Source organism: Silurus aristotelis, assembly GCF_946808225.1.
Source record: "Silurus aristotelis genome assembly, chromosome: 7".
Lineage (NCBI taxonomy): Eukaryota > Metazoa > Chordata > Actinopteri > Siluriformes > Siluridae > Silurus > Silurus aristotelis.
Genome location: NC_139580.1, coordinates 16,100,841 through 16,114,972, shown reverse-complemented (window position 1 = coordinate 16,114,972; position 14,132 = coordinate 16,100,841). Strand labels below are relative to the sequence as shown.

At 39.5% G+C, this 14,132-nt stretch overlaps 1 protein-coding gene across 1 annotated transcript; it reads right to left on the bottom strand.

Moving 5' to 3' along the window:
- Positions 1-2,923: 2,923 nt before the first annotated feature.
- On the bottom strand, positions 2,924-7,702 carry fjx1 (four-jointed box kinase 1). The gene has a single exon (XM_083547286.1). The coding sequence runs from the start codon at positions 5,213-5,215 to the stop codon at positions 3,974-3,976; it is 1,242 nt and encodes a 413-aa protein (XP_083403412.1). The 5' UTR covers positions 5,216-7,702; the 3' UTR covers positions 2,924-3,973.
- Between the last annotated feature and the right edge of the window lie 6,430 nt (positions 7,703-14,132).

The following is a 14,132-nucleotide window of genomic DNA, read 5'->3' as shown; positions in this document are numbered from 1 at the left end:
AAGAATTCCAAACGTGCACTTACACTGGCAATAACAACCTCAAGTCCTCATGGTGACATTCTCTAAAAGCTAATTATCTTTTACTCTCAAATTGCCCTTTTATATACAAATGTGCCCTGTTACAATGCTTCCCAAAACAGGGCCATTAGTAAAAAGGTGTACTCCTTTGCTAACACAAATTTAATTTGCTCTCTAATCATATTAGTACACAGAATTATCCTTGACACTGCTTTAACTTCATTGAATTCCTTCACACACTATTGCTTTTTACTGCTTTATCTGCTATCAAACCTTAAAGAAGAAGCGCATGTACGTAATCATTAATAAAAGATGAGAAGTGTATTAGACATAAAGAAGTTATGTTTTCTTTAACATACTGCTATATTAGGAAAAGTCAGATCCATGGTTTCACAGTTGACAGTATTGTCTGGGTAAACAGCTGGGCCTCTAGTCCCCTGGGAATTGAGCTGTCCTGAGGATAATACACACACATCTTCTTCCTCTGGAATGTTTGCTATGTGTTTGTTTCCTGTGTGTCATGAGGAAAACAGAGAAGTCATACAGAGTACCATCCAGAATAACAAACTACCTGTGCTATAGACATTTCTATTTCCTCTGCTCTGATAAACTATACTGCTAATTTAAAGACATGCCCTCAATCTATCTGGGTGTGCTATATTAGAAAACTGAATCTATACATACTTTACGAGCAGCACTAAGAACTATTTGCAAAGGTCACAGGAGTTTAGGTTTCTAGCTGGTTCTAGATTAATTCAGCATTTCTAACTCCATATTCAGAGTTTCCACTTTGCTGCATATCTGAAAGCACTTCTTAACAGTTTCCTGAGTTTTTATTTTTATGGTTGCAAGTGCAGTCCAATAAAAGTAGGTTCTAGCCAAGACCTAATGGCAAGGCTTGCCCCAGGCTCTATTTAAGCAGACCCATTGCTGACAGGAAGAACAAGCAGAAAGGCTACAAGGTCATGCCATTAAAACAAAGTCCAGATGGGCTGCCCTGGCCTCTGCAGTGACCGGTGGGGGAGTGTGGTAAACAGGCCATGTCACACAGCAGGGGGGTTAGGGAAGTGGCTCTCTGAGGAACACTGGTTTTGTCTGTGGGACGTTTCAGTGGTTTCGTTGTGGGAGCCAAGCTGTAACAAAGCCCAGACGTGAATCAGGGGCACATGTGCGAACAAACTAGTCGTGGCTTTGATTTCAGCCTCACTGCTATTAAGGCCTACTTGAGGGTTTATTTTAAAAGGCTGACTAAAGAAAGAGGGAGGCAACTTTCCTTCCAGGTTGGAACAACATTGTCCAGATGCTGGGTAAAGTGCATGTGGTTGTGTGTATGTGTGTGTGTGTGTGTGTGTGTGTGTGTGTGTGTGTGTGTGTGTGTGTGTGTGTGTGTATACAGTAAGACCCAGCTTTAACTGTAATCCCTGGTGTCAGCAGACTTTTATAAAAATTTAACTACAGAAAATTATCCACAGTTACAAGGAAAAAACCGAGCACAGTCTTAACCCTGATGGTGCACATCACAGCAGCGTACACACACTATCCATATTCGACAAATAGGGGATCTAACACTTTCTAGCTATTGTACATTCATGACTTTAGGACTTTAGTTATTTAGTAGTAGCTTTCCGGGTGAAAAAGCCATTCTGACATAAATAGAAATCAAAGTTTTGAGTGAATACTTGAATAAATTTAGATTTACAGCTCAACAAACAGTAGACTAAGACATTTTGAATGCAAGCTGGATAGATATACAATATAACATCAAATACTGTTTGGTTTTAAAAGGTTCTACATGCGTTTTTTTATTTAACTTTCGTTCCAAATAGTTTCAAATAGTTCCGAATATTCCAAATAGTTGTTCCTAAACATTTACTTTAAAATTTTATTGTAAAACATTATTAAGATACATTTAAATACAAAGTAGTCTCCCTCTGTGCAACCACACGGAATTCTTAAGTCTGCCAACTGAAGTTCAAGTAGTTAATGTCAGGAATATTTAATGCTAATATTATCTGATCTTAGTCGTTGTTGGAAATTATAATGTGCCAGGCAATTTTGACCTTGTAAAACCAGAGATTATAGAAGACATGTAATATTCCTGTTTTGGACACTTTAAATTGGAACTTTCTTCTTATATAGTAAATATTTAACCTTTAACCAATCAGACATTGCATTCTTTACTGAAAAAAAAAAATCTCACAGGATGGCCAGAGGAAAACAGTGCCAAGGGAATCAACAAAGACTCAAGTGTGCTAATCGTAAGCTGAAACAGATGTGACCACGGACTGGAAAGCATTAACGTTGCTTTGATCTTTTATCCCTCTTCTGGTTTTGAGGAGCATCTCGCTTTCCCTTACTGACAATACAGAATAGCCAGAGAACCATGAGCTATAGCTAAGCAAAAATAAATATAATAAAAAATACAACGAAACAAGAACTTGAATAATGTACAATTTAACAAATTTGGTTAATGAACAAAACCAGGAATGTTCTGGAGCACAAGAGCTCAATATTAAATGGCTTGAAACAGTCACAAGAATCACCACCACACACACCTACAATGAGATATTAGCCAATTGAACTGATATTTGTACAAATACAATGCTGATTTTAGCCCCTGGGTTTAGACTGAGTCTGAACTAAAGACAGTCTTCACAGATATATGAGCAGTCCTGCAATAAAGTGTTATTGTGTATGGAGCACTGAATTAACACTGCACTGTGAATGTCCTGTTTCTAATGTGTGCTATGAAGAAAGGGGGCTTATATGAACTATGAAAAGAAGTGTTACTGAGAATATGAGTAATACATTGCATTGTCACAATAGGTCCAGTGTACAAGTCGGAAAAAAACGTCTCATAAAACATCTCTTCTGCATAGAGAAAGAAGACACCAGACAAGTGCTGTAGTGTTCAACATAGTGAAACCCTGCAGTTCCACTAGATTTAATGGCATGTATAAATGACACAATATTTTTTAATATAAAAAAAGAACTGGAATGTTATCACATATTGTGATTTAAATTAGTTAAATAAAATTCAGAGTTCACAAAGCAAAACCCCAAAACACACTTTCAATTCAATGCACATCCCACCACTTTATCAAGGCCATGAATGAAATGGTGAAGCTACTGAAAATAATCAAAGATGTCCTTTTATACAAATCACTGATCTTTCAGCAGTGGGAATATTACCGATTCGCCTCACTCTGCAAACTAATTGACAAAGACCGAAACATTGTCACTAAATTATAACTTGTTTATCAAGTAAAGTATTCTGATAAATAGAGATTCCTCCATCTGGCACTGAGCAGTGTCACTGGCCCCTATTCTGTTTTTGATACAGGATCAGTATTAGATTTTATGTGACATATTTCACAGCATATTTTACTGGCCCAAGACCCCAAGAACTAAGAAACATAAGACACAACATCATTAAACACACCATCATGTGGCTGTTTGCAACAGCTTGCAGAAAGTTTCCCAGTTACTGATTTTAGGACTGGATCAATAATCAGGTGCTTTATTAACCATAGTTTAAGCCTTTCTTAAGTGGAAATAGTGGGATAAGTGCATCCCTATAAATCAAAAGGCAGAAGCAGCATACATCAGCACATAGGCCTGTCTCCAGTGTGTGTACAAAGAACTTTGATCAGTACTCATTCTATCCCTAGGAATATGCATTGTTTCCTGTGAAATTAAGGCTTACAAAAATAAAAAAAAATAATCGCATATACAAAAACAACAACAACAAAAAACAAACGGTTGCCAATTCAGCCACATTTAAAGGTTTGTCCCTACAGGAGGTAGCTAGTCCAGATATTCTACAGTCCCACTAAACACAGTTCACGGTTCGCGTGGTCTGATGGTCACCTTGGTAACTAGCAGTCCTTATCCATACTAATGTGATAGGATTCACGCGCGCGCGCGAGAGAGAAAAGAAACGGAAAGAAAGCCGTTACAGTTTTTCGTGTCTTTCTTTACAGTGCAAAATGTGCTCGTGAACTGTGTCTATTCGCACTTGCAGTATCCTGGCGTGCTCGTCGGACAGAAAGCCGAGCTCGTGCGCTAAAGGCTCGCTGTCCCGGTAGAGCTGCAGCAGGCGCGCGCGCGTGTCCCTTCGCCGGTGCAGCTCCGCCACGCGCCGGGCCGTCTTCCTCCTGAACACGCACACGGAGCCGAGCGCCGCGCCGTGATATTTCTCCCACATGTCCAGCACGCGGTAGCCGTGCACAAGTCCAGCCTCGTTGTCGATGAACACCAAGCTGCCGCGAGGAGTCCTGAGCAGGTTGCTCGCGTCTCTCTCCATGGCCTTGGCGTCCCATTGCAGGCTGAACAGGTTGCTCACGAGCCGGTCGAAGTTCGCCGTGATGTAGTCGAACAGCAGCAGGTCGCTCCACTGCACCAGCTCGAGCAGATCCGCTTTGCTTTTGGTTTGCAGCTCGGGTTGTAGCGGAAGCAGCCCGGCCCCGGAGCGGTGAAAAGGAGCGGGCACGTCAGCCGGGCTCAGCTCAGCTATCCACTCACTGAGGGACACCACGGCGCTCGGTGTCCACTGGAGCGCCTCCATGCGCCCCCTCACGTGCGTCCACTGCTCACCATCGAGGCGCAAAAGCGCGAGCGGCGGCACGTTGGTGATCCCGAGCAGAGCGGCCAGGTAGTAGGACAGTGTTTCCCCCTGCACCTGCTCGGGGTTAATGCCGTAACGCACGCACGCACGAGATCCGTCTGAGAACGTGGCCAGCTGGTTGGACGTCCTGCCGCAGCCCGGCTCCAGAGACACGACTCGGCCGCGGCGTACTCGTTGTTTCCACGTGCGGGCATCTTCCTCCCCGAAGCCCGCCGACACGCCATCTTCTAGACTTCGACTCCAAAAGATCCCGTCCTCTAGAATCTGCTCTGTTTGGTTTTTCGCTGCGTGGAGCTCGCGCAACGTGGACTCGAATCCACGTCCTCGGTCTTTCCTCTCATTATCGCTCGTGTTGGGGTGAAGGGACTGCGAACGGGACACGGACGGAACGGCGAGTAAAGCTCGAAAAGTTCCCGGAAGGTCCGGAGAAGGCTCGGGATCGGCGCTGTGATCTTGGACGCTACGTCTGTTTCTCTCCATCCGCTTTTCCACGCCACTCCAGAAGTGCAGCACGCCTGCACAAGTGCAAAGCAGCAGCAGCGCCGCCAAGTTTGCCCACGCCGCCCTCATCTCGTCCGACAGCTAACTTACAGGTCCACCCGCCTCACAAGCTTCATCTAATCAATCTTTACATATCCTCTATTCGCCACGCTGTTAGACCCCGAGTGTGCTGTGAAACTGCGGGTTTTCACGCTGCATTCCACCTGCGCTGTTCTGGTGCAGTTGCACTGCTCCTCTGGACCAAACTGTTCATCTCCGCTTCTTCCCAGAATTAGCGCATACATCTCCTATAAGTGAGCTGTTCCTTCATCCGGCTCGTGTGTGTGTGTGTGTGTGTGTGTTTATCTGGGTCGCAGATGTTGTGCGCGCGCTCTCGGTGCACATTTCCTCCTCCTCCGCCTCCCTGCTACTGAGCTTCACTCCAGGCTGCTCCGTTCGCAGAACGAGGATTGCTCACGTGATCGACGGAACGCGCTGATCAGCCAATCAGAGAACAGCGCTGGATCGCACCGGCAGCAGAACTCGTGGTGCGACTCACAGCGGAGACCGAAAAGCTGTGCGCACTCTCATTACTCCATACAGCAGGGTCACAGTAGTACAGCAGCCGAGGAGGTGCACACAGACCCCTATAATAGTATAATACTGAGTCGAAAACTTTTACCATTCAAATCTCAAATAGGATCAATAAAATCTATAAATAGTCGTGAGAATGCATGCACACTTTATCACACAGCGCAGTTATTTGGCGCGGCCCTGTCCCAAATGGCGTTGGCACGAACCCGTGAGGTCCTCGAGGCGGCAGTGTGCCCTATTTCTCAGTTTAAGTTTGAAAAGTGTGCTCATGAGCGCCCTCTATGTGTATTTACTACGCCGTCTGACTCAATAGCATTTAAGACTAATTGTGGCTGAGGGTTTTGTGCAGACCGTCTAGGAAGCAATAAAGACATATGTATGCAACTCGATGCTCTCAAATAGACAATAATGCCATCAGATATCAAGTAGGTAATAATGGATTGCCATATGAATAAATGGTTTCCTACAGAAAGAATCCTGGGTGCGGGCACCACAAGTTAGAGGCTGTTCATGCATGTAGCTATAGATATCTACCAAGAAAAATTGAAGCAGCAGCAATAAACAGTCCAGAATGATAAACAATAGGAAACATTTTCCAATTGAATAACTTGCTGTTATTGCTTTTAAAAATGTTGAAGTACAAAATGCATAGGCAGGATAAAGAGTCAGTGATTGGTCATTGGAAACAATGATGATAAATAATTAGTTGCTGAAAACAATAGAAATCAGTTACTGGTCCTTAGTAACAATGATGATCAGCAATTATTTGGTGAAAAGAATGGGGAACAAAATTGGGCTTTGTACACTAGGTGTGAGATGACTACTTACTTTCTAAACTCATAAAAATGGGTAGCTGTGGTGCGATGTGAGCTGGAAAAAGCAGGCAGATCTGCTCAAAAAGTGGTTTGATTTGTCGCTAGGTTTTTTTTTTTAATGAAGTTGCTAAAGGGATTTAAAGAGTCAGCAGATCTATCAGCAAAATCATTAAGTTGGCAACACTTTGGCGAACACAACTATAATGTAAAGTCTTGTTGAATTTCCCAAAGGATCATGTTTATGTGCAACTTTAAGACTACACTATAAGTCCTCACCTCAGTGGCATTACCAAAGCAAAAACTCTACCATTTGGAACAGGGCCTTTTTTCTGTTAATTGCTCTGCAAGCTTTTTAATGCTATATCTCTAACTTATGGACAGAAACTGTGTAATTGTCCAAGTACTGTCTCCTCTCATTAGTGTTTATGTCCTGATGAGTCTGCCATTTCGCCTGAACTTGTGTTGCTCTGATAATAACTTTAAATTCAAACTCACAAACGATATTGTTCAGGATGGTATAAACATGTCTAAAAGAGATGTATTGTAAATGATTCCAGCTTAGGCATCAGCAAGGCTAACTATTAGTGCAGTGGTCCCCATCCAAGCCTTCTGTGAATTACGGTATTGCTTTTTTAATGTAATAGTCAATTATAGTGACTGCATAATGCCACTTTGTATTGCCTGTCTGAGAAGTTACAAATGCTTTCTTTCTTTCTGTGGGCATGTCTATAGTTATAATGAAAGATAATGTGCAGTTTTCCCTAAGGTTTTAATAAAATACTCTCTGTTATGTGCCACTGGATATGACTGAGACACAGCAGCATTACAAAGCATCAGTCTCAACCTTTTAGTGCTTCGCTTTGCAATGTCAGAGATCATTAAGTTTAAGTTATAACAGCACAAACAACAGGGCAATCACACTATCCATTACAGTGACACATTACAGCTTTTATGATATATGTTCTGCTCTTGTTACAGTTCTAGTAAGAAGAACTCTAGTAAATTAGTCACCAATATTCAAACTATAAGTGATTTTGCTGGCCATGATGCATGACTGTGTCTGCCGGGATCTGATGATTGATAGGGCATTTCTGTCTCGCTTTCACCAATTAGAAGGCCCTATTATGTGTAATATAGCAGGGAACTAATCCACTGGAAATATACTACATATGAGTAAGTGGCTAGTCTGTAAATAAACCATCAAAGATACTTTTATAATATTCACTTGAAATTCTACACATACTTTATTTAGAAGAAAAACAGCCTGTATTGTTTTTTTATAACAGCCACTATTTTGAAGGTATGTTTCTGTGCACTGAGTTTGATCAGAATACATAGTATATGTTGACTCTAATGTTCTATACTGTAGACTATACATATTAACTTACCTAAACCCTCTGAACGTTTCTCTTCTCTGACAAGATCATCTATTCATCTAGAAAATAAATATTTGAATAGAAAATCAATGAACAAGAAAATTCATCTATGAATTATTTTTCTAGGCTTTTAACTCAACCAATACTTGGTTTCAGTGGGAGATGCTAGAAAAGTTTAAGTGGTTCCTGGATTGTCTTTATACTGATGAAATAGCACAAAACCTTTTTTTCCCCACAGGATATAATAAATCTTTACTAACATGTCAGGAGATATACCGTACTACAACATAAACTTTCAATGTGCAGGTGCAGTGTATAAAAAATTTATATATTGTGATATTATGGATTAGACTAAAATGCCAAAGATAATGTGGAAATAAATTTAATAATTTAGTTAATCAAGACGTGTTACCAAGGTTGCAAACCAATTTAATCCAATGTTTACCATTCTGTTATGCAACAGTAGGCTGACCATACCAAACCATTTGCCTCCTGTAAATAAACTCATCATAATGAGATGACATTGAGCTAGTGTTGGTGCATGAGCTTAACATTTATGCAATTAGCTAATTACAGAGTCCAACACATTTTCAGATATGTACATTTCCAGCAAAGTCCCACAGTTAAAATTCAGATCTTATATATATATATATATATATATAATTTATTATTCATATGATGTAAAACTTACCACTGATATAAAACAGTCTTATGCTTTGCCATTGCGTGCATTTTTCTCACCAATAGTTCTCCACTAATAGTAATTAAGGCTGAATGTGTAATGAAATGACTATTTTTGGCTGAATGCAAAGAGAAATGTTTCAGCTGTGGAGCTACATTGACCTTTGCTAGCATTTACAGTGCATAATTAGTAATTATTATTTAATTATACATAGTAAATATGCTATTGAAAAATTTCTGTCAAATTAAAAATTCTGTTGTTGTCTTTGTCTTTGGCTTAGAGCTTTTATTCTGCTCATTTAATCACTGTCAGAACATGCTGGAGTTTACCTCATCTTATTTAAAGCTTGTTAAATGTGAAATTTTCCTATATAAGTACTATATATGATATACACTAAGGGGAATGCTGGGAGAAATGAGGGTTCATTCTCAATGGAGTTTTATCACAGTGGCATTAGACTTCAATTGTGTATTCCAATTTAATTCAATATAAATGCAAGTATTGTACAAATTGCAACCTGAACGACTGGTGTTTCTATGAGATATTTACTGTATAAAATGTAGCAAATGCATTTTAAGCTTATATCAAATAAGAAAGTTTTGGTGAAGAGGAAGATGAACTTGCTAAATGTAGGAGCTACAGAGTGTGTTAATAAAAATACAATCATTTTTTACTGTCATTAAGGATATACAGTATGTTGATATGTTAATTTTCTGTAATACAGCCCTGTGGACAAGTAGCAGATACAGACAGCCCAGCTGGAAATGCAAATCATTGTGACTACTAAAGAATCAATAAAAGTGGGCATGCACAATTTTGCCACGCATGATACGTCCCCGCCTATCAAATTAATCCATAATACAAATCATGATTTAATGTTCTTCAGAGGAATGAGCATACAATGACATGTGGACACCCAGATAAAATACCCAATTACCATACCAAATATGAAAGGCATGTGATGGACACATAACCAGAAGTGTCTGCAGTCAGGCACTAAAACTGCAGATGGCCATGAGGTATTAATATTCCGAGCCTCATTCACTTGACCCTCATGCCACATGAAGGGTAAAATCTTAAAAATGGACGGTTTAACAGTATGAATCTGGAGCACTCACATACATTATAAATGAAAGATCATTCTTCTTTAAATGATTATAAGTGAACACAAGCACTTTTTTATTGTATCTGGCAGGTCCAAAAGTAAAGATGAAAGAAGAATAGCTATGCTTTTATGTTTTTCATGTGCTTTAAATTTGCACATTATCTGGGCTTTAAATCAGAATTAAAGTGAACATGTTAGAAAGGGAATGGTAGTAGCCAAAGCAACCTGTCTATGGTATGCTCAAACACAAATGTCCCCATCCTCACATATCAGGCATATCCATTTCCTGCCATGTGTCATTTGGAGGGGAGTCCCCGCCACATTCCTCACTCGTTTTCACCATAAACATGTCCCACTGTTTGCCCCAAGAGGCCTGTAGGAATAGCTGCCAGCTACACCCCCACCACCCCCTGTCTCGCTGTTGCAGGAATTAAAGGAATATCATGAAGACAAAGCAATATAAGTGCATCCAATTTGTATTATTTAAATTTCTGTTTAAATAAAAGCAATGCTCCATTGTACATGTTAGTATTTTATTTGTTTATTTAAAGTAGCAATGAGCAATGGCTTTTGAGTCTACATTGTATTTGATTTTTACATGCTGTTCACATGCAGACCTGATGAGGTTATGGATTCTGAAATGGATGGTTTTTTTTGTTGCTTTGTTTGATTACTGTTGCCATTACATCACACAAAATACTTCCTCAAGCACTTTTGCCATAAACTGAAATCCTTTTATTGTGCACAACAGGCTTTCCAGAACACATTGTGTGCAATTGTCATTCACAGAGCATTAAACTTGAGTTTTCTCTCTTGGAGAGAGCTACAATCAAAAAATAGACCCCGTACATACACATACAAAAGCAATGATTCTTCTTAACACACTTCAGAAGAAAGACAGCATTCTCTATCCTGTTCTAGATTTGAGAGAGCTAAACTGTCTGTTAAAGCTCTACATCCTAACCTTCTCTGAACAAATTTATTTTTTATTGCTTAAGAAGACTTTTTTACTGTTTTACTTTTCAAAGACACCCATTCCAATTTAATATAGATTTTACTCCTCAACCATAATACCACAGATGTTTTATAAATATATACAAGTAGCCTTGCCTGCACTAATCGACAGAATAATAATCAGAATACTGCTGTACTTGAACAACAGGCTCCAAGCAAGCCATAATAGACATGATGCTTGGTCTCAAACTGGGCTCAATAAATAACACTTTTACTCTAGAAGAGGCTAATTGGTCTAAAAGTAGTGTCTCTGATAATTCCACCCTGTCATACGAATGTGTGAAAATATTATTATGTTGGACAATCAGACTCAGTTGCTATGTGCAGTACAGGCTCCTTTTGTGGATACCAGCTTTGCTAATAGTTGCAGTGGTAGTCCTTCTATTCAGATGTGGTTTATCAGCCTACAGCAAAGTGAGCTACAACAGTAGGCTGGAGATGCAGGCTTTGGATTTTGAAAGGGGAGCAGTGTTCCATTGGATTGCCTCCATTATGGACTAAGGAGCTAATTGTAGTCATATGGGAAAAAGGACATGGGGCATATTTTAGTAAAGTTTGTACACACCAAACAGTGTTTATGACATTTGGAAAATTGCATATATACTGTTTTATATAACTGAACAATTCAGGGTTACAGGGCTTGCTCAATGGTGGTGGCAGCTTGGTGGTTCTGGGATTTGATATTTTGATCAGTAGTCCCTCTGCTTGGTAGTCCAATGATTTAACTACTTTTCTGCCACTGCCTTACAAAATTGTGAATCAATTCACCCTACCCCTTAAGGCCCATTACCACTTCTAAAACAACACCATTTGCTACACATAATACATTGTATTAGTCAGCTCTATTAACCATCTTCAGATGTCGACTTTTTGTCTAATTAAATATAACATATATGCAGTACCTGTAAACAGTGATCATCTGGGATAGGCTGCCCTAACCCATAACTGGACTCACCAACTACAATAAGCTTTATCAGTTCTACTGCTGCCTTATCTCACAGGTACAGAATTTAGCAATAAGGTCACAACTAATGGCCTACTCAAGTCTTACTCATGGCCTCTATATAGCCGGCAAGAACTCAGTTTTCATTACTTGCTGATGGTTGGAACGCACTGGAGGCTTTATCCTTAATAAGATTTACTGTCCCAAAGTGATGGAGAGGTTATGCCCTTCTACATGAAATGCTAACTTAGAAATGCAACTCAGCAATCCAGGAATATGTCTGTTATCTCAGCATACTGCAGCAGCCTGAAGGGTATCTCTGTCTAGCACCTTTATCCACCACTTTTCCCTAAGAGTCTTGCAGGGGATCTCCTAAATGAACTAAAGTTTCATAAGACCCCTCTATGACCAAGATGCAAACTGGAAGGGTTAACTCTGGAAACCGCCTTTCTACTAGCAGTATCAGACAATCAATTGACCTAATGTCCCATGTATACATTCTAACTGTGCATATCATCATCATCATGGTCTCTGGAATGAATGGCCATCAACCCTGTTATCAAGTAAAGCCAAGTCAAGTAGGCTTTTATTGTCATTCCAACCATATACTTTACACAGTGAAACAAAAAAATGTTTCCCCCAGGACCAAGGTGCTACATAAGATGACACAAATTTACAAAAAATAACAAACTGCCTGAATTTATTGGAAATACTATCTAATATCAATCTTTGTCACTTTGTTTAAATGTGACTTTGTATTCACTCTGCCTGGACTTATTAAAACTACTGTTATATTTGTAACTGATGTTTCTTTTACCACAGAATTCCACTGTACTGCATTAAATTACAACGGACTTCACAAATTAAAGTCATAAATAAAGTACACACCAATGTGTATTTGAGAAGGGAAAATAATACACGTCTCTCTTTTTTATTTATACTGTTTATACTGGAGCTCCAGTATCTGATTTTGGATTTGCATTTGTAAACAAATTAATTTTTTCGATAAACTTGACCCAAAGTAAATAATCTAAAACATTACAAAGATAATCACATTCACACATTTTAATGAGTATCCATTAACTTATTAAAAAAGATGAGATCTGAGATCTGGGGTATTTTACCTTTATTCTAACCCAACCAGCCTTATCTCACAAAAACTATTTAATAACTCTAACCAGCTAAAGTGATCCTGCTGGAATGAAGCCATATGTAAGTATAGTCTGTATAGTTATACCCAAACCATGCAAATTCTTATGAATTAGCATTTGTATGACTGTTTTGACCTTACAATAACAACACAGCATTGGATCCAGTTTAGGTATACTGTCTGGGGCAGTGTATTATGATCCGTTCATATGAAGAATGTTGTGGCTCGACCCCTGCCTTGTGTCTGTCACTACAGACTGCTGCTGATATCTCCTGTGGCTGCTAAATCCACAGCTGGTCTGCTCACATTCTCCCTGGTGTCTGGGACATATCAAGAAACCAATCAACAGAAACCCAAACCTAATACTTTACTGGCTATAATTTATGGGCACACATACCGGCTGACTGACACACACACACACACACACACACACACACACACACACACACACACACACACACACACACACACACACACAAACCTTCACAAAAGGTGTTTTACTACTAATGCTAGTCTTTACTTCTCCCTTTGCAGACCAAACATTAGCACTGAAAGCAACAATCATTTCATTTCTGCTGAACTCAAACTCAAATTAAGGGACAGTCATTCTCTATTGTCCTGCTTTGTGTATGTGTATTTTGTATTATCTAGGAGAATATAAAGATTAAAATAGTTAGCACCATAAAAATGAATGAATTATCTTTCTTTCTTTAAAATGAACTGATATGCTCCTTTTAATACATACAAAATTATTACACAAAGACAGACAGGTACAAAAAAAGACAAACTGGAAAACAATTTGTGCTCTTATGGGAAATATGTCTATTTTTAACAGAGTCTCTGACTGTCATTATACATGTTTTACAGAGGAGCACAAATGATGTCAGAAGTAAGTCAGTCAGTGCAATGTTTGAATCTTAAGCCATTCTTTGAACAGTAATAGCCCCACGGCAATATGAGGCGATATAGATGGATGGATGGAAGGATGGATGGATGGGACACATATTCATACCTTGGGTTCCCAAAACACCTACTAATATGTTTTGTGGGCAAGACTGAAGTGGAGTCCCTGGAGCTGTGAGGCAGTACTTTATTTCACCCTCATGCAATAAAACAATAGTGTTTGAAGATTTTTCAAAGAAAAATAAAATTTTTCTTGTTAGAAAAATAGATATTTATTTATTTCTGATTTGGTGAACACTACAGGTTAAGAATCAAAGGCCCAATCTTTTTAGCTGCAGAGATACCCTGATGCTCCATTTAATGAAAGCAGATCCATTCTTTATGTGAACTGTCAAATACGGCAGCACACAGGCACACTTCATAAG

Bases quoted from the DNA above. Each gene is read 5' to 3' on its own strand.
- fjx1 (XM_083547286.1), bottom strand. From the start codon at position 5,215: ATGAGGGCGGCGTGGGCAAACTTGGCGGCGCTGCTGCTGCTTTGCACT.